Below are 22,170 nucleotides of genomic sequence, written 5' to 3'. Positions count from 1 at the left end.
CAACAAAGGTTTTCCCTGCAGGCACACATCATAAGACGTTAATATTAGGTTAGATTTAGGTCATGACGTCAGGTGGGTTCTCATGTCAACCTGATTTCCATTTACAAACAAAATCCAACATCCTTACAATGTTAGGGTACGTTGGGGTACAACGTCAATATGACGTCATGTTGACATTCTGTGCCTGCAGGGTTGTTTCCATTTATCTGTGATGAAAATACAGCTCATGTGTGGACCCACATGTGGGGATTACAGTGGTCTGCTAACACGCAACAAAAATATGTTTGTAAGGAACGTTTTTTACCAGAGAGCTTTTCCAATCTGGAAATGGTGAAATTCGGATTTGCAACTCGTCTTCTTTTTAAAAAAGACGTGGTTTCAGTTGGTGTTGATTGTCCTGTCTATACGGATTTGGTAAGTGTGTGATCAGTGTTCTTTGTTTGTGTTTATTCAGATGGCAAAGTTAGTTAGTATTGTCAGAAGTACTCTTTCAGTTTTCAAAGACATACCTTGGTCAAAATGATTTAGTTACTAAATTTACAGTGTCACTACTATATTATAGACTGAACATCTGCCACTTCCACACAGCTCCCCTACATCTGTTTGTTTTGCCGCTGTGTAAATCAGTTGTAGTGCACGTACTGAAACTCCCCTTTTCATGCAAACCCTTCCCTCTTTCGCCACTCGATACTCCCACCCAGGGCCGGAGCAAGCTGAACTGGTGCTCTAGGCAAACGACAATCACGTCGCCCTCAACCCGAAAGTGAAAACGGAAGTGACGGGGGTTCGCGGGGGTATTTGGCAGGGGTTCGCAGATGAAAGTGAGGACCGGGGGAGGGGAGGTCGTGGACGCTGCCCTCACCTTGCCTTTATGGACACGCCGGCCATGCTCCAACCTAAACAAAGCTGGACTCACCCACTTTCCTACACACAGGGATGCTTTTCGCTTACGTTTATCATTAGCCTTTTTCAAGACTTTTTTTGCATTCACAACCAGGAAATTTTCATCTGCGTTGAGCAGAGTGAACATGCAAAATTACACCCTCACATTAGATTATTATTATTATTATTATTATTATTATTATTATTATTATTATTATTAACTTGCAAATCATTAAAGAAAAGTAAAATGAAACTTCCCATTCAAATCCTATTTGCTACTTTTCACTGACATTATTTTTACTGACATTTATCATATAGCTCTTTGTTACACCAATGAAAAAAACAGCACCACATTCATCTTGCCTTGGTGCGTCATCGGCAGCTCTGGGCACGTGAGCAAAAGTGTCAATCAGAAGTTTTTGACGCAGAATCCCCACAGTAGCACCTTTTGTTTAGTCACGAGGGGTCAAACATCAACAAAAAGTGCAGACAAAAAGTGTCCTGGTATGAACGGGCCTTTAGAGTATGTGCACACATTTAGAGTGTATTCTTTCTCTCTGTGATTGAGTCTATAAAATGTGTTTAGAATGATCAAGATTCATGTTATGGAGCAGAAAATATGCCATTTAAAAAAAAAAAAAACACACACACCTACTGTCGGATAACAGGACTGTATGTGTACAGGTGCATAGTGTTTTTTACAAAGTAACATCACCATCACCAGCATTTATGTTTTTAGTAGATCGTTGTCATGTAAACCTACTGAAAATGTTGCTGTCATTCCTCACCTACATATCCCGCCATGCCTTCATATCTCTGCACAGAAGGGTTGTGGAAGGTGTTTTTTTTGGGAACAACAAATTCGTTACCGGCTTGCATCACTACAGTCCCGTTCCAGTCGAAAGCACCTACAGCGCCCAGCATGACACCTGCCTGAAAGAAAAACAAACATTAAAGGAAAATTGCATGTTCAATGTGATGCATTTTAAAAACTTTAATGCTGGTCCTTATCAACTACCACTATATAGATGAGTCAATTATAGACATTAATTTACTTAGTATTTTTAATAAGTAATTTTACAGCAAAATACTTACTAATATTTTGCTACCCAAATTTATAATTTCTTTGTTTACAAAGAAACACTACAAAAAACTGCCATTTGTAGTGATGTCCGAAACCATAGTGGACATTCTGAATTGCACTCAATCAGTCCTACAATGATAGTTAGCTAATAGTTATGCTAATAGTTAGAAACCCCCTATAATGCACAGTGAGAGTCTGACCACCGAATGAATTCCTGCATCTTACCACAAGATGGCATTCACAAGGGAATCCTATTAGTTTAAGTTTATAAATACATCATTATTAATTTGAAGAAACATTTGTATACATGACAAAAAGTCAAATACTTCCTTTCATTACTAATAAACAGCTTGCCAAGTGTTAAATAACTATCACAGGGTCAGAAGTTTAAAATCCAAGAAGTTTTAAAATCAGAATCAAGAAGTTTAAAATCTATTATCTTAGATCAACTAGCAAAACACTCACTCGTTTTCATTCACTCTTTTAAGTGAACTATATTTTTGGACTAATGTAGGAGATGGTGAATGAGGGTACGGGTGGTGATTTTGGATACAGACTTGGTAAAACTGAGAAAGCATGTGACACATTTTGAAGATGCACTCAAGAGAAAACGTCCTTCTCTGATGCATTTCTAAACACTGAAACGTTTGCATGTTTCCTCTGCAGTAACAGCAGGATGTCATTGTGATACAGAACGGGGGGTGGGGTGGGGTTTGAGCAATCTGACACAATCTGATCATGATTCTCATATTCAACTTACTTTAGACGTGTGAGCACTGAATCCTGCCTGAGACATTTCCATCTCAAAAGATGAGGTGTGCTTCCCAGATGTGGCTGATAGATAAAGGTTTTACAGTCAGTTTTTACACTGATTTGAGGAGGAAGGTTGTGGTTACTACAACAATTGACACTTTAAAAATCATGCAGACAATCACAATAATAAAAATATCTATAGATAAAAATAGTTTATCTAAAACTAGATTAAAAAGGTGTACACCCCTGCTGAAAAATCCAGCTTAAACCAGCCTAGGTTTTAGCTGGTTGACCAGCCTGTTTTTAGAGGGATTTTGGCCATTTCCAGGATGGTTTCCAGTCATTTCCAACCTGGCCTGGCTGGTTAAGCTGGTTTTAGCTGGTCATCTCCCAGCCTGACCAGCTAAGACCAGGCTGGAAATGGCTGAAAACCAGCCTGGAAATGGCCAAAACCCCTCTAAAAACAGGCTGGTCAACCAGCTAATACCAGCCAACCAGCCTAGGCTGGTTGAAGCTGTTTTTTTTTAGAAAGGGAATACTTAAGTTTAGAACAATGCTAGCATGTTTCTAACATGATTTCCAAACTGTTAACATGTTTTATCACATTATTTCAATCATGATTTAGCACACAGCTAGCATTAACATATTGTTTCTAAAATGATTGAGCAGTGATAGTACACATTACATTTTAATCATGTTTCTAGCATGATTTGCTGCACTGGTTGCCTTCAAGGATACTGCTAATATGTTTCTAGCATTGTTACCAACACTGCTAGCATTACTATACAATGCATGTAAACATCTTACATCCAACTGTAGGTTAGGAATCAAAACAATACAATACACTACCTTCTAAAGCAAAGATCTTGCTTCCCAAGGTATCGACAATAGTCACTAAAGCTCGTTCATCCGACACATTGAAGAAATGATCACTCTTAGTCTCGCTAGCAATATCTTCAATTTCTTTTATAAACTTCTTTATGTCTTCAATGCTTTTATTCTGTCGATTATAATCACCAAGGACCTAGAAAGGACAAATGATGTGCCATATTAAAGTCACAATAACCTTAAACCATGATCTATAATGTATTATTTGCTTGATTGATAAATATACAGTACATACAGCAACAGCAAACCTCTCGATGCCATCTTCTTGACACTGATCAATGACACTATTCAGATTGTGGTGATCATGTGACTCTCCGTCTGTGACGATCACCATGACTTTTTTGACCCCTGGTCTCGCTCCTCTCTCCACTGTAAAGGCCTCTTTCCTTTGGAAAACAATCAACATCAGGTTAAGACACTGTATATAGATTATGACTTCCTATGTTTAAAGGAACAGTTCACCCAAAATTAATAATTTGCTGTTAATTTATTCACCTGCAGTTATATATTTTTTCTTAAATAAAATATTTTTAGCTAAAATCATGGTGCTTCTTGATTCATAAAATACAAGTCTACAGCTACTTGCACTTTGAAAGTCAAAATCACATACAACATTAACACCTGAGGTTCTTGAAGATACTTTAATGAAAGAAACTGAAAATTTATTTTTATTATTACCTTTAAGCCTTGACAAACACTTCAGATTGAGTTCAGAGCAGTATGAAGTGTGATAATATTTTTTAAAATAATTTTTTACTAATGAACTAATGAACAGATAGTGATTGCTCTTAAGCAATAACTACTTACTAGGAGTATGTCTATGGTGGGGTGATTTGGATTAGTCAATTAACTTAAGTTGCATGTTTTTGGACAGTGGGAGAAAACTGGGGAACCCGGGGGAAACCCACGCGAGGAGGGGGAAAACATGCAAACTCCACACAGAAACGTCGACTGGCCACCGTGCCACACATCTAGGAAAGGAGGAGGAATAGAGGTGGAAGGGGGGATTTTTCAAAACGAAGATGGCTGTTATATGGAAGTTAGGGTACTTATAGTGGCTTAGGAATCATCTGATTGGTGAATTATAAATTGAATAATGTGTGACCGGCAAGCAATCATAAGCACGTGATCCTCTCGAAATTGCTTTATAAATAAACTTCACTTAATGTTTGACTGAAAGACAGTGGCCTGAGGGAAAGTAAATGAACAGCAATTTTTTTTAAACTATCCCTTTAAATGTACACATTGGTCAGGGGGAGAAAAGTTAGGACAATTCAAAGGGCCCACAATGTTTAGGGCCCCCTGAGATATTACTAGGGGCACACCAGTCTGCCTCCCCACTTTCGTTTGCGATCTCCCCCCCCCAACACCCCTCTCTCTACACTTACGTCCGTGATCACCCTCCACGCACTTCACTTTCACCCCCCCCATCCCTACCCCTCCTCCAAAGGTTTGAGATCACAAGTGATAAAACATTGCTATACTCATCTTTTCACTAGAATTTAATAGAATAAAATGAATGATATTGTACGCTGATGTGGATGCTAGTAGGGCTATAATTATATATTTGAGATACGTCATCTTTGGGATAAATGTCCTTTAAAGCAATACATTTCCCAAGGCGAGCATATATTTTCAATTGTTTTCAATGAGATTTTTTTTAGACACTTTTTTAGAGCAGCTGCAGTTTGATGTAGTACTGAACGTATGCTTTTTTTAAACATGGCAACTATCTGAAAACTATAAGTTTGAGTTATAAAACTATAACTATGAGTTTTATCCATTTACCATCCCTACAACCTGAAAAAAAATTACTCTGCTTAAAACTCCTGTAATATGAGCCCGGCTTCATTGTGAAAACCTGTAGTTCAGGGGTCAGGAACCTTTTTTCAGCAAAGAACCATTTCAGATTTCTTTTATCAAATGCTTTTTTAAAGAGCCATATGGGGTGTGTGTATATAACAAAACCTTTATTTATTTATAAACAAAACCATTATTTATGTCCATGCACAACTCAGAAACAAACAAATATGACGCATCATAATGTTTAAAAAAAAGGACAATTTAGAGATTTTTTTTTTCTTATTGCCATCGTCACTCATGAATATTTGAATTTACGTGTGTATGGTTACAATAGAAATGTAAATTACTATAGAAATGTAAGAAATATAACTGGCCCTTTATTGTTGTCGCGATTCAAGTTAAACCACAGCACCACATATGCGCATTGATTGAAACATCCTTTTATTGTAACCAGAGTTCTTATTTATTTTGCTGTAAAAAATACAATGTAAAGAGAATTGTAATTGTATTTTCAATAAGAAACTGATTTCTAGTAACAGTTCTATTTTAAAAAACAAATCTGAAATATTATTGAAGAAAAACAGCTGGGGAGCCACATATTTTTGGTCAAAGAGCCACTTGTGGCTCCCGAGCCATAGGTTCCCTACCCCTACTGTAGTTGCTCTTTTGCTTGTGATCATGTCATCCAGTAACCACTATAACAGTTATTGTATGGTTTATACACAATATTTTATTTACTATAACAGTTTTACTGTTATTTACTTTACATTTTTAGCCTACCTCCACCTTAAAAATTAGATTTTCAGTCATATTTTAACTATAGACACCCTGTAATAGACACCCCTGTGACACCCCTGTGACACCCACATTGCATGAATTGCTCAAGTTTATCTGTTAGATTTTTTTTTGCCTAATGCAAATTTTCCACTCCAGGTAAATTTTTTCTAACTTACGAGGAAGATGCGATAAAAACAAGTTTCACATTTCATGTTATTGACCACCCAGTAGAAATTCTCCTCTATTTGTGCATTTGGATTGACTTTGTATGTAATTAAGTCGTACAAATACTTAAATTCAAATTTTTGTGAACCCAGCAGAAGTGAACTGTAAGTGCAGCACCTTGCGAAATCAATGCCGAGAGCTGTCATGGTTTTGTGGCCAGTTTTTTGAGGGATCTCGGCAGCATTCTTAACAAGGTCTTTAGTGTTGCTGAACTGGCTGAGGTTGAAAACGTGGCCCACTTCATCACCATATGACACAATGCCCACCTGGAGAAGCAGAAAAGCCAGACGTAAATCACATATAACTACCAAACATGGACAGTTTGTGTCCCAGACTCTGCTAAATGTCTCTGTGTCTGTGCTGACTCAAATGTGATGTCATTCCCTCAGAAAATCCTCCGTGATCATTTATTTAACCATGGAATATATGGTCTTCCCCTGGCTCTGTGCCCTGGGCTGTATTTTCCAGCAGTGCCCTTAAGAAAGCTTTTATTTCCGTTGAATGAAACCACCCAGTAGCTTCTCCATGGAAAGTTTTTATGTAATGCTCATGTAATGATGTTGGTTTAAGCTGATGACAGTTCCACTTATGTGCGACTAACTTCACACATCTTTGACTAAATAAATCATTTTAGCTTTCAACATGTACACAGTTTAAAAAACAATACTAATGATCGACCACTTGAATCCAAAGTTACTTAAAAAATAAATAAATATTCGTTAAATATAATGAATTATTTTTAAATATATATATATTTATAAAATAGCATGACTTTATATTCTCAATAGTATAAATTAATTAATATAATAAAAGTAATTTACTTTCTGATCTCCAACCAGTGTTATTCTAAAATCAAAAGAAACACTATATTAATTATTTACTATAAATAAAGAGTTTATATAAGTAGAACACACACTGAACCATAAAAATACCACACATTTTTTAAATATAGCTTATTAGTTATTATATTTATAAATTAAACAATTTATTATTTGAACTTATATATAATTATAAATATAATATAATTCTTAAACTAAAATTTTTACATAATGAAATGGCATCCAATCTGTAATTCCAACTATTAATAATTATATTCATTTTCATATTATTATTATTTTCATTCATTTTTTCATTCATTCATTCATTTTCTTTTCGGCTTAGTCCCTTTTTAATCGAGGGTCGCCACAGCAGAATAAACTGGCAACTTATCCAGCATATGTTTTATGCAGCGGATGATGTTCAATAAAATCCCAAACATCTCACCCGGGCTGGTCCAATGTCAATGTTCTGAAGGAATTTGACTAAGAACTCAGTGATGTGATCCCAGGGGTAGATGCTGTTAGAACCGTCCAGCACTATTACAATGTCCATGTCCTGACTGCACTCTGAAACAAGCACATAACCATAATGAGCATCTTCATTACAATTATACTAGTGAGAAAGAGAAATAAACATCAAACTGCTTTGGTTTCAATTCCAGAAAGGCATCTGAATGCCAGCAGCCACTCACAGATTTACATAGGAAATACATGAAATAGCTCACTGGAACTGTGAATGCTTACATAAAACAGTTATGAAACACTGAGCCATGTAATTGGAGGTGACATTGGCCCTCTGTGACAGAAAACAACGATTAGCGCTGGCTTATATGCTGTTTTTACAGTTTTGCAAATGGGGAAAATATGTTTAAAATCATGGAACTTTAAAGACTAAATGTTGTTTGTACATTTAGCTGGTTGACCAGTCTGGTTTTAGAGGGGTTTTGGCCATTTCCAGGCTGGTTTCCAGTCATTTCCAGCCTGGTCTTAGCTGGTAAGGCTGGAAAATTATCAGCTAAAACCAGCTTGACCAGCCTAGCCAGGCTGAGAGCCCAGCCAAAACCAGCTATGTCCAGCCTAAACCAGGCTGGTCAAGCCTAGTCTGGTTTGAACTGGATTTTTCAGCAGGGATGTGTTTATTTTTTGGAAAATGTCTAAGGAAGTGTTTACATGACAATAATTTCAACTAAAATCTACATAGTAAAGTTTGTGGACAACTTCATTTTGGCTTGAGAATTGTTTTAGCATGTTGCTAGTATGTTTTCTAAGATGATAGTTGTAGCACGAACAAGTTCTAGCACATAATAATCCAATTCTAAGAAAGTTGTAACATGTTGCTAGCATGTAGCCCACAGGTGTCTAATCCAGTTCCTAGAGGGCCACAGCTCGCACAGTTTAGTTCCAACCCTAATTAAACACACTTACCTGCAGGTTTCAAACAAGCCTGAATGACAAATTAGTTTGATCAGGTGTGTTTAATTAGAGTTAAAGCTGAACTGTGCTGAGCTGCGGCCCTCCAGGAACTGGATTTGACACTTGTGGCCTAACTCAGTTTAAGCATGCTAATAACATGGCCTAATGCTAACATGTTTAAAGAGCCCATATTATGAGTTTTTGAAAATGACCTTCCATGTAGTGTGTAACACAGCTCTAAGTGAAGTGAAATACCTAGCTAAGGCTTAAATCTGTAAGTGTACAGTGTTTAAAACTGTTGATTCATCTATAAAAGAGTCGACTCGTAGTGCTTCAAACGAGTCTTCTTGATAACGAGTCATTAGGTGTTTCGCGATGACGCAGCTATGAAACACAAGCCCCGCCCAGTAATTGCCCGCACAAACCCCGGAGATTTGAAATCAGCGGCCCCGCCCACTAACACAGACAAAAAGGCACATACGCACACATAGACGTATTTAGACATACTTAAGTTTTTAGTTGTGTTTTGTTACTTGTAACCGTGTGAGGTTAACTCTTTATATTCTCATATCGCGTGTAAAGCCACGTTGAAAACGCGGCGCGTGCCGCTTTGTTTACGGATCGTCAGCTGTTCCTACACACATACAACGGTCAAGTTTCAAAATAGTTCACCGCCCTCAACCTGAAATTCTATGCATTCTATGTATGTGTGTGTGTGTGTGTGTGTGTGTGTGTGCGTGTGTGCGCGTGTGTGCATGTGTGTGCGTGTGTGTGTGTGTGTGTGTGTGTGTGTGTGTGTGTGTGTGTGTGTGTGTGTGTGAAAAGAGCAGGTAGAGTGTGAGGGGCTAGTATCGATCTCTCCCCAGTTCTTCTTCAGAGGAGGGTAATGTGTGTGTTTGTGTGTGTGTGTGTAAGAGGCTAAATTGTCATATGCTTTTGTTTATATGACAAAACAGGTCTTTTTGATTCAAGAAGGTCCATACTGACTCCAAAGGCAGATACTGATAAGATCAGGGCCTGGTGTGTGGACTTTGGGGGTTTTACGTTGTGGTCACATGTTGATTGGTCAGTTTGAATGTCTCAGCATTTTGGGCTTTAGTCACATGGTCAAGAAAGATACAAAATAGGTGGTAAAACGCTGCTCTGTCTCTTTTGTTTTCCTGGCCTGTCTTTTCCTGGTCTGCTTTCCTGCTCTGCTCCTCTCCTCCTCTAGAGTCAATCTTCTCTGACTCTACTGCAATCAGGCAAACTTCTGGGCCTGCTTTCTTTGTCTCTCTCCCTCACCCTGTGTCTCTCCTTCTCTCTCTGGTAACTTTAATTTTTAATTTAAGCTGGATAAAATTTATATCATATGCTTTATCATTTCATATTTGATCTTTTTTTTTACAGTTATTTTGTAATTAATTCAGTTGTAACCATAGCAAGTTATTGTCATTAAATCATCTCATTATCAAGTATTTGTGAGTTACTTTTGATTTATCATCAACGCTTAATTGCTCCATATTGCAATACAATACAATCACATAATATCTACGATCTCCCACATTTATAGCTATTAATCCTGCCCTTATTTCCGTTTTTGGTATAAGATTGCAGAAGAATGGTTTGACTAGAATGTACAGTTTTTTACCATCATGCTGATAACTTTTTTGCCATTCGGCAAAACTACAGTTCGAACCGCTGTGGTTAAAAACCAATTCCTACGCGTGTGTGTGTGTATGTGTGTGTGTGTGTGTGTGTGTGTGTGTGTGTGTGTGTGTGTGTGTGTGTGTGTGTGTGTGTGTGTGTGTGTGTGTGTGTGTGTGTGTGTGTGTGTGTGTGTGAAAAAAGAGCAGGTAGAGTGTGACGGGCTAGGAGACTCGTGTTGATTTTCTCCCTAGTTCTTGGAGTTTTTGCTCAATAAAATAGTTAGTCGTCTATATTTTCAAGTCCATCGTCTGTATTTACATTCACCCTCTGGCAGCCAAAATCCACGCCTTACACTATGAAGCATGTATGCACTCTGACTACTTTTATATTGTTGATTAGCTGCTGGGCATTTCACTCTGTCTTGCGCTGAAGGCTGTCAGTGTCGACCAATCGCAGCAGGCTGTCATCGGTCCAATCAGTGCAGTCTAGCTTTGCGCTGAGGAGGGGTTTGGGAACAAATGAATCGCTGAACGATTCATATGGGAGTCGCTTGGATAATTAGGTAAAAATAAATGCATATTATAAGACCATGAAAGTGTTTTTTGACCTTGCATGCATATTAGACGGTTGTCGGAAACCCTTACAACCTAAATATGACCCTATTTCATGTATAATAGGGGCTCTTTAAGGATATTGATAGAAGAGTTTAATCAGAATCAGAATCAGAAAGAGCTTTATTGCCAGGTATGTTCACACATACGAGGAATTTGTTTTCGTGACAGAGCTTCTGCAGTGCAACAGGATTACAGAGACATGTATTAACACATTGCTAACATCCCTAATAGAGCATTGTTAGCATGTTTTAGCACTAAGTTGTCATGTTGTTATTTTGTTATGGTGCATTGTGTTGTTTTTAATATTTTTAAACATTAGGCTTGCATGTTTAGCATGTCACTGAATTAACTAATATGTCAACATGCTTTAACTCCGTGTTAAATACATTACTATGTCTAGCTTGAATTAGCTGCGATGTTTATAACCTGAGTTGACACATTGCTAACATAAATGATCATGTTTCCAGGATGTGTGACATTCTGCGAATATGAGAAAACACATTGCTAGCATGAATTGTTTCTTACATGTTGTTAACGTACTGTATATTAACATGTAGCATACTGTTGTCAAGCTGCTAACATGTTATTAACATGTTTAGCACAAACATTCCGTCAGTTAGCTTGTTAGTTTGAATTAATAGATTGCATATGTTAATAATTAAACAATGTTAACATACGTTAAACAATGTTTTAAATACAGTATTAACACATTATGTACACATGGTTTTAAAGATGCTAGCGTGTTTTATCACACTGTTAACATGGATTGGAATGTTGCTAGCATGCTAAACATATTCCTTTAAGGTTTCTAACATGAATTATCACATATTGCTAACCTGAATTAAAATGTTGCTTTGATGTTTCTAGTATATTCAATATGTTGTAAGCGAGAAATAACTTGTTGCTAGCATTAATTAGCATCTTGTTAACATGCATCTTTTGTTATCACATCATCGTTGTCTGTATATAAATCATGTAAGAAATGGGAAGGAAATCATTTTACATTTTAAGCCCATTGTTGTCATATAAACGTACTGCATAAATGCTAACCAGAGCTAGTCCCCCTTCAGAGTCATATTTAGCCTTTAAATTAGATTTTCAACAGAATTCAAATGTAATGAAGCAACAGTCTTGCCTCTGAGCAGATGACCAGACATGTCTTGCTGCTATAATACTTCCTACAGTATGAATGTGTGTGTCTGTGTTTATGATGAGTCACTGGCTCCATGTTGCATTGGTAGATGTCAGTTTTCCTAAACACTGTCCTAACATGGCCATGCAGGGCAGGAAGCAACCGGCAGTGGTTTACTCGGCTGGAATGCGCTAATGTACACTCACAACATGTGTGTGTGTCGTACCTCGTACAGTTGGAGCGATGGAGTTGAGGATTTTAAATGAGGAGCTGACGTTAGAGCAGATGCCAGTGATGTACTGCTGCTTTCCACACATGTAGCCATATTGAGGGCCACACGCCTGTCCAGAGGGAAACACATAGAGTGACTGAACAGTAAATTCAAGCATTAATAATTTGTATACATTGTGTTTTTTCTGAACAAGTAATGACATGTTTTTATATTGATTTGCAGAAAACGTGTCATTCAGTTTAAATAGCTTAATAACTTAGCAGGCATAAATGCAGCAAAAACATTTATTGAGATCATAGTGCAGCCCTAAAATACCAATTAATTGTCATTTTAAATCTTTATATTTTGCAAAACACTAAGAAATTTTAACACTAGAACTACAGAGGCAGTCATTTTGACCTCTTTTTAATTTTGTAATTTAATAACTCTCTTAATATAATATCCATAATAACTATGCTTACCAACCCTAACTTTTCCTACATTTGTGTATTTCATTCTTCATTTCATTCTAACATTTTTTTGGTAACACTAACCCCTAACCACTCATGAACTCCTGTGTTTAAACTGTTCATGCTGATGTGTGTAAACGCACTAGATGGATGTGCATAAGGAGTTCATGAGTAGTTAGGACTGGGTTAATGATGATGTGCCCCTCCAAGTAAAGTCATGATATAATTATACTCTAACATATCATGAGTTCATAATGGTTAAATTAAGCACAAACTAATGTGGTAATTAATATATTAAATAATTATTAAAGGGTCACACATTTGTTGAGATGTTGACAGGCCCACACTGCTAAAAGCACTATTAGGACACAAAAATTTCACCAAAAAAAGTGAAAATTGGTTGTTTTTGTGTTATTTGAGCAAATTCGTTCTTCCGGTTTGAAGAGAAATTTTGAAAGGCTGCGTCACGGCCATGAGATCCTTGTGTAAATTCCAGCGTGGAGACTGGATGTCGGTACCAGCGGGTACAACGTGGCGTCTTTGACCTTTCAGCATTAATTTATGAGAAAGACTTTATTCGAACCATTTAGCATGCTCTATTGTGAATGAGGTGCAACTTTATTAGTATGCATGATAGCTTCGAAGACTCTTTTTACCTGTTACAATGTTCAGAAGTGTTGTCTTCATTGTGTTGCCAACCATAATTAAAACAAGTACACTGAAAAAAATTTTACGTTGAGTGGTTGTAAACAATTTATTTGGGCTGAATTTAAACAAATTAAGTTGAACATTATTAAATTTAATTTGTTTGTTTAAATTCAACACAAATAAACTGTTTGCAACAGTTTTGCATGCAACACTTTTTTCAGTGTAGAAGAAGATTAATTGTTTGGAGACATGGGTCGTCAGTGTTGTGTTTATAAATGTGCCGCAACAAAAGTTTTTGTTTTCAATTCCCCGCTATGAGAGCACAGCTGGACTCATGTGTGGATTACAGTGGTCTGCTAACATGCAACAAAAATATTTTAGTAAGGAACATTTTTTACCCAAGAGCTTTTTCATCAGGAAATGGTGAAATCCAAATTTGCCACTTCTATTCTTTTAAAAAAGACGTGGTTCCAGTTCATGTTGATTCTCCTGTCTCTACAGATTTGGTAAGTGTGCCATCAATGTGCTTTGGGTATGTTTATTCAGATGGCAAAGTCAGTACGTAACATCAGCAGTACTCTTTCAGTTTTTAAAGACATTCCTTAGTCAAAATGATTTCGTTACTAAGATTACAGTACGTTAATATCACTACAATATTATGGACTAAAAGATCTGCTGTAAATGCTGCTCTCCGAATGTAAACATGTAAACACCTTAATCAAACTATTACCATCGTGTAGGATTTTCTCTGCATTTTGTGACAGGATAGACTATACACACACTGCGGAGGTTTTTTTTCTCCAATCCGGTGTGTGGTATCAAAATTCCATTAAAACAACACTCTTCCTCACATGCAGTTCCTCACATGCAATATCTCATTTGTGATGGGGGCATGCATGAAATGTTCCTGAATAAAGTGAAAGTGGCAAACTGCAGTTAAAGTTGACAAATTAGGAATGAAACACCCAAAATTGCATGAAATTCCAGAGGAAATGTGGATAGTGCGGTGTCGAATTATGTGCAATAACATGTAAAACGGGATCATGAAAGAACATTCACAACGCAACTCATTCATTCATTTTCTTTTCAGCTTAGTCCCTAGCTTATTAATCCAAGGTCGCCACAGCGGAATGAACCGCCAACTTATCCAGCATATGTTTTACGCAGCGGATGCCCTTCCAGCTGCAACCCATCTCTGGGAAACCAAAATGCAACTATGTAAACACTAATCATTTTATTGTGCTGTTCAGATTAAGGCAAATAATTCCATTGCTGATGTCCATGTAAACATAGTCATTGTCTATCTCTGCGTCTGTATTGTCGGTGTGAAAAGCACCTGTTCACTTAATGAAACTCCGTTTTTCATGCAAACCCCTCCCCCTTTCGCTACTCGACACTATCAGCTAAAAAAAGCTGGACTCACCCACTTTCCTTACTTTTTTCAAACTAGAGGTCTGAAAACAACCTGCTGAGACAGTGAGAGTTTCATAGCCTTTTAAGGTAGCTGTTATTCACACATGAACTCATGTGGCTCATGTTGTAGTTAAAGTTAGTTCATGATAAGCGCATGCATTAACTCATCATTAGTTCATAATAAAGTAATGATTAGTTTCCATGTTAACACATCATTATTCATGTACTGTTATTGTAAAGTGTTACCATTTTGGTAACATTTTAATTTAGGTCACAATTCACACTATTAACTACTGGCTTATTACCTGCCTATTATTAAGTTATTACTGTTCATTAATAGTTATAAAGTATTATCTTATTCTGCATCCCTAATCCTAGCCTAAACCTAAACCCAACTTCTACCTTATTAACTATTAATAAACAGCTAATTAGTAATTTAAGCTAGTAGTATTAGTTAATAGTATGTTAATACAGTTAATTGTGAGCTAAACTAAAGTGTTACCAAAATATTTTATGTTTATAGAAACATGTTTATTAGGCTGAATGACACAGAACAGTTTTTCACCCATATTTTGGTATTTGTGGTTAAATGTGTAGGCTATATTGGTGGCCCAAATTATTAGAACAACAGGCAGATCTGAAAATATCAATCTGTGTACACTGTAAAGTCAACTTTATCAAGTGAAATGAGTGTAGTTAACTCAAAATTGACTGAAAGTTAATTCTACTCATTTGAAAAGACTTTTGAACTCAGTGTTGAAGGTAATGAGTTAATTAAATACCTCATTACTTCAACTTAAATGGAGTAAGTTCACAGTACTCATATAGATTAGCTTTAAACTCAAATGGTTTGTAGCGATCGGTTCCCTCAAACGGTTTGAGTTACTCTAACTTTTTGGGTTTTACAGTACTCAATTGGTTTGAGTTGTCTTCATTTATTGGCTTTTACTGTGCTCAAATTGCTTCATTTACTCAAATGGATTGAGTTGACAGTACTCGTTAGGATTAGTTTTTGAACTTAAATGGTTTATTGCTATCGGTTTCCTCAAATGGTTTGAGTTACCTTAACTTTTTGGGTTTTACAGGGTAATTGCCTCCAAAACATGATTTCATGTCATAATGCTGATGAAACATGCAGATGGTTGCTCTGGGCACAGATAATATCCGATGACGTAAGTGATATTTTAAATTTAACTTTAATATTTGGTATAATGTGCACATTATGTGGAAATTACACCAGCAAATCTCTCTGGCATAGTGTCAGTGCATTTCTTGAGAACTCCAACACTGTGATGCAATGCCTTCTGCAACTGAAGTCAAAGACGTTGGGGCATCTTGTCTTTGACCCACATACATGCACACAGTCTTGTTAAGTGACTGGTTTTAATGAAAAAGCTTTACCTCCCACAGCTAATTATTTAATTTGTAATGTTTATGTGGAACTATTTCCGTTTCAGTCATTCAGTCCTCTGCAGCATATGGGAAATTGAAGCTGCATATGGGAACTGTTGGAAACAATTTGTCAAAAAAGCTTAAAAATACATGGGAATGTTTTGGTGTGACTTGCTGAACGCCATACTGTTTTCATTACCTTCTATTAAACTGATTGCATTGAATATTTGTACTTGTAGGACCAGTCAAATAAACTATAGTCAAATAAAAAAGGTGATAAAACGTACCAAAATATACTTTCCCTTATACAAATTTTGCGAACCCCCCGACTCTATTACATTTTTAAAAATCAGATTATGCTTGTTTTATACATTGTCAACAAATCCTAAAAGCAAGCTGCTGGAGTTTTTATTATAATTTGGATCCTATCCTAATGGGATTCCTGCTTTTTCATTGTTTTTTTTTTTTCAGTTTCAGTTTCATCCTATTAGGTTTGGGTCTAAATTAATCATTTCTTTTAGTTTGTTTGACTGGAAAATCAGTGAAACACAAATTGAAAAGACAGCTTACTGATAATATGTTCAATCATAAAATAAAACCAGATGCAGACCTAGTGGCAACATGTCATGACTGTCCTATAATTATAAACATAAACTGGAAATCTGAGTGTTTCCATAAAGCTTTTCTTTATCCATCCATCCATTTTCTTCCACTTATTGTTTTTTTTTTTATTATGTAATGATTTCAAAAGTCTGATCAGACACTGTTTTTTAACAGTGGCTGAAGAAACATTGGACAAACCCATCCACAGATGTTCCCTACCAGAAAGCCATTGCCGTCTGGGTTCACCACCAGCGTCGTCCCCATAGTCATGTTTTCCTTGACTTCGTTTATGTTCGGGATTGTTGTGTTTTCTGCAAGACAAATAGACAAATGTGCACTCACAGTGAAAGTCCTATGAAAAGAATATCTAAACAAATCTCCCCTGAATTTTCCTGAATGCTTTTCATACACACAGACCCTTGAATTTGGCCTTCTATTTGCCTTTGCTAAAACAAAAGGCATCGCTGGGATCCTTTATGTGAGGTTTTCATAGTGAAAAAACATATTATTGCTGTGTATTTCATCCATCCTGCTACACACAGACACACACACACAGACAAAAACATGCACACAAACACACACACACTTCATGCAACTTCCCATAGACACAATGATTTTTCAACCCAAGCTCATTCTGCTTACGTACCCCTATATACATTTCTGGAGAGAGCAAAATACCTCCCAGGAGCTACGTTTTTTTTGCCTTTTTTGTTTTCGCAAATCCACCAGAGGCCGCTGTGTACGCGTTTTCAGATCTCAAATTTCTCTCGTGAGTGCCATTCACGCCTGCTGTTCTCATATAAATCCACCAGAGGCAGCTGTCGACTGACTGACTGACCAATCGACCGATGCCCCCACCCTCCCCTTCCCTAAACCCAACAAATAACCATTTTAAAAAGCACAGATTGACTCACCCAGCCCCTTCCCTAAACCCAACCGCAGTATTTTAAAAAGCAATCCAGAAAAAGAAAAGCCCCCTTATTTATACCACATTTTCAGATTTTACCGCAATCTCATCGTTATTTACTTGTTTATTTTATTTTTTGGATTTTGTCTTACCTTAAAGCTTTCTGGAACCGTCCTTCACCAGACTTGAACCCCGTTGTTGTGATCAACTCTGTTCTGTGTCTCAAGTCCGCCGATGTACTGTACATGGCAAGCTAACCGGACAAACTGGTAACAGCAGAAAAGCCGTCCATACTGAGGTAAGCGGTCAGCTGGTAAGCTCGAAAAGGAACCTTTTGTTTGTTTTAAAGATGAAATGCAGCCATGTAGCTCTGGCTACATAATTCGCAATCTCCAGAAGGTATATAGGGGTACATTTTCAGAATGAGCCTATATTGTGATTTTTATACTGTATGTTTTTTCCCTCTACTCCTAAAAGCAACCCTCATGGGAAACAATTCGCATTTTTACATTTTCAAAATACTTCATTCTGTGTGGTTCATCAGCCGTTTTCCTCAAGGTGAAATCACAGTTTTCAAGGTGATAAAAAAAATTTCCCTACAATGTCAAAGGAACAAGGAACACACACAAAACTACAGTATGCAAAAAAATGCACTGGGTTGGTCATGAAAACTAGCAAGGACCATAACCTCGTCAACCCAAGCATTAAATGTTGTCTATGAGAAATGTTCAGATAAAAATAGCTTCCACTGACTTCCATAGTAGAAAAAAAAATCAACACAAGCTCATTCTGAAAACGTAGCCCTATATACATTTCGGACATCGCGAATTGCGAAGCCAGAGGTACGTGTGGCTGCATTTTGTCTTTAAAATGAATGCTATGGGGTGGTATGATGCCATTCCTTTTCGCGCTTCCTCTGTATGGACGGCTTTTCAGCTGTTACCAGTTTGTCCAGTGGCTCGCCTTGAGAGAGCGGAGTTAACCGCTATGACGGGGTTCAAGTCTGGCAAAAAACAGTTCCAGAAAGCTGGTGAGACAAAAGCAAAAGCTAAAAAATAAAATAAACAAGTACATAACAGGGTTAGAATGTGGTAAAAATCTAAAAACGTGGTAAAAATCAGGCTGCCGCGAGAGCTTTTCTTTTTCTAGATTATTTTTGAAAACACAATCGGTTATTCTTAGGGAAATGGGTGGTTGGGCGGGTCAGTTGGGGCATTTGAAAACACTGTCCATTGGGTTTAGGGGAGGAGGGTGGCTCAGTTGATTGGTCAGTCGGTCAGTCAGTCAGTCAGTCGACAGCGGCCTCTGGTGGATTTACACGAGAAGAGCAGGCGTAAATTGCACTCACGAAAGAAATTTGATATCTGAAAAAGCATACACGGCAGCCTCTGGCTCTGTTTGGAGCTCTCCAGAAATATATATAGGGGTATGTTTTCAGAATGAGCCTGGGTTAAAAAATACAATGGAAGTCAGTGTCCACTAATTTCCAACATTCTTCAATATTTATTTTGTGAAGATATAACATTTTTCTTACAGAACGCATCTATTTTCGCTTCCACAAAATCATGTTTTTGTAGTTTACACTGAGATTATTTTAAAAGTTACAAAAAAATGTAAAGCCCTCCAAAAAACCTAACTGCATACTGCACAGTTTTTGTCTTTTAATTGAAATTAATGTCATGTAAATGCCCCATGTTAGATTAACATGTTGAAAATTTTTAATTAATGAAAGTGAAAAGACTGTTATTTCAGCTTAAGTTATTTTAGCTTTCTCTGTCTTGACATCAGAATTCCTTTTACAAGCGTCTCATATTAAGGTAGATCCCAGACATAATGAAAAACGGCATGCAACACTGAGTTATCTGATGAAGGATTATGTAATTATGTGGAGATTAGACATTAAAATGTTTTTGGGTCACCTCCTGTCTAGGCCTCCTCTGAGAGTCAGACACTCAGCAGAAATAAACATGCAAACACAACATGGAAAGAGAATTACTCCTACAGGCGATGAGTTATACAAGCAAACAGACACCAAATCGTCAATAAAAACTTGAGCCTTTAGTGAATATTTAAACAAAATGAATGATATTTGCTTTCTTAGTTAAAATTGATGATAATGATAATATCAAGTCCCATTTAATTTATTTTATACAGTAAATATACTGTTTTATAAGTATATAAGTAAATACACTAAATTCATTCATTCATTCATTCATTCAAATGGTTTGGTAAGAGTGAGACTCCAGTTGATGATTCTCTGATTTAAATGATCTGGACACAACGAGTCTCCAGTTAGCAATTCACTGATTCAAATGATGTATACATGTGAGTCTCCAATTAATGATTCAATGTTTCAAAAGGATCCAGTCACAGTGAGTCTCCAGTTATTGATTCACTGATTCAAATGATGCAGACACATGTGAGTCTCCAATTAATGATTAATTGTTTTAAAATGATTCCGTCACAGTGAGTCTCCAGTTAGCAATTCACTGATTTAAATGATGTAGACGTGTGAGTCTCCAATAATGATTCAATTTTTCAAAAGGATCCAGTCACATTGAGTCTCCAGTTATCAATTCAATAATTCAAATGATGTGAATACAGTGAGTCCCCAGTTAATAATTCAACGTATCAAATACCCTGATGAATGAATGTCCAATAAATGATTCACTGATTCAAATCATCTGATCAAATTGAGTCTTCAATAATTCACTGATCCAAATGCCCTGGATAGAACAAATGTCCAATAAGTGATTCACTGATTCAAATGATCTGGTCACAGTGAATCTCCAGTTAATGATTCAGTGTTTCAAAAGGATCAGATCACAATGAATTTCCAGTTAGCAATTCACTGATTCAAATGATCTGGTCAAATTGAGTCTACAATAATTCACTGATTCAAATGCCCTGGACAGAATGTCCAATTAATGATTCACTCATTCAAATGATGTAGTCACAGTGAGTCTCTAGTTAACAATTCACTGTTTCAAATTATCTTGTTGCAATGAATCTCCAGTTAATGATCCAGTGATTCAAATGATCTGGTCAGAGAAAGTTTGATTCACAGTCAGAACAAATCATTTACACTAGTTGCCAAAACCCAGGGCCTTTCAAAGCATTTCAAAGAAAATTACATATAGGTATTATGCTGGTCTTTGTTTTTGACTTCCTGACTTGACTGTACTTTAACTGATTCCATTCAGTTAAAGGATATCAAAACATGTTTGATATCTTGAGCTGATTTATAAAGCCATATTATAATGTATGAGGCATCGCTACTGAAACCAATTCAAGGGCACAAATGAGGAGAAGAAACAGAGATTTTCAAGACCACAAATGAGGAGCTCCACCATAAAGGAAAAATTGATTCAGTTGTGGCAGTGGCACGAGTGTATTTACACTGTGGACAACAACTGTTGTCACAGCAAAGCTTACAATTTTGTTCACTTTTAACCCTCAAAACAAAAGTCAATGTCTCTATAATAACCTGATCTTTTTACGTGCATTGAATCCCTTGAATTGCATCATTCCTCATTTGTTAAATGCTCAAGATAAAAGCATCTGCTGAACAAATAAATGCAAATATAATAAGTGAAGGTCAAAGTCTCTTGGCAATTGCTGGTATGAGCTCTCAGGCCAAAATCTACTCTCAGAATAACACCTCTAGAAAGGGGAAGCTACACAGATGTTTCAGCTTCAATGTTTTCTTTGACTAAAAACAGGTGGCGTTAAGTATCAGGTCATTAGCACTTGCATAGTTGTGTATAAAGGCTTCCTAAATTAAATTATCACTAGTTCCTGAATTAGAAGGATAGAATTTCCCTTCCCTTCCTCAAAGTGAGTGTCTAAATATGTGGTATGCACTACTGCCTTGGATTACTAGTAATAGCTCAATCTGTTAAAAAATACAAAGGTACTTCTATCTAATCTATCAAGAAAACATTGTATTCACAGTCAGTTTTTAATGTGATGATGTGATGTGATGTGATATGGTATGGTTCAGTAGTTTAGGGTTTAAATGTTTGTTTTTTTAGTTTGTCTTACCAATTGGCTAATAGTAAAAACTGTGATTTGCTATTTAAAGGGCACATAGTTTACCTCTTTTTTATGATTTAATATGAATATATGGTTCTTTTGAGTGTGCCAGTTTAGGTTCAGTTTAAAAAACAATTCAGATTTTTTTATTATAATGTGTTAAAAAGTGTCATGTTGGGGGCGTATCCACAGTTCGCTGATTAATGGGTGTGTTGCTTCACATGTAGACTAGTTTCGGCTTCCCGCCCAACGTAACAAGGGGGCGGGGCCATGACCCACTCTGTGTTTGCAACGCAGACAGGCAGATTGAATGGAGGAGGAGAGGATCAGCATTCAGTTGTACATGTACGCCTCGGACACAGACCAAGCAGAGAGTACAAAATCATATGCGTCTTTGTACAGTTTTACAGCCAACTGTGTGCTAGTTTCAAGTGCCGACTGGGGCACCGGATGCGCCGCTCGAAGCCGCGACA

The 22,170-nt window shown here is 36.9% G+C and overlaps 1 protein-coding gene across 2 annotated transcripts in view; it reads right to left on the bottom strand.

Moving 5' to 3' along the window:
• itga1 (integrin, alpha 1) overlaps window positions 1-22,170 on the bottom strand; it is a 113,548-nt gene that overhangs the window by 38,306 nt on the left and 53,072 nt on the right. For both annotated transcript variants that reach the window (XM_056466382.1, XM_056466384.1), the window contains exons 4-11: window positions 16,975-17,066; window positions 12,245-12,359; window positions 7,676-7,797; window positions 6,530-6,678; window positions 3,843-3,993; window positions 3,569-3,743; window positions 2,727-2,800; window positions 1,671-1,815 (exon numbers count right to left, since the gene is read on the bottom strand). In XM_056466382.1, coding sequence (XP_056322357.1) covers window positions 1,671-1,815; window positions 2,727-2,800; window positions 3,569-3,743; window positions 3,843-3,993; window positions 6,530-6,678; window positions 7,676-7,797; window positions 12,245-12,359; window positions 16,975-17,066 — 1,023 coding nt within the window. The remainder of the gene's footprint in view (window positions 1-1,670; window positions 1,816-2,726; window positions 2,801-3,568; window positions 3,744-3,842; window positions 3,994-6,529; window positions 6,679-7,675; window positions 7,798-12,244; window positions 12,360-16,974; window positions 17,067-22,170) is intronic.

This window comes from Danio aesculapii, chromosome 10, assembly GCF_903798145.1.
Source record: "Danio aesculapii chromosome 10, fDanAes4.1, whole genome shotgun sequence".
Classification (NCBI taxonomy): domain Eukaryota; kingdom Metazoa; phylum Chordata; class Actinopteri; order Cypriniformes; family Danionidae; genus Danio; species Danio aesculapii.
This window is presented reverse-complemented; position numbering and strand designations above follow the sequence as displayed.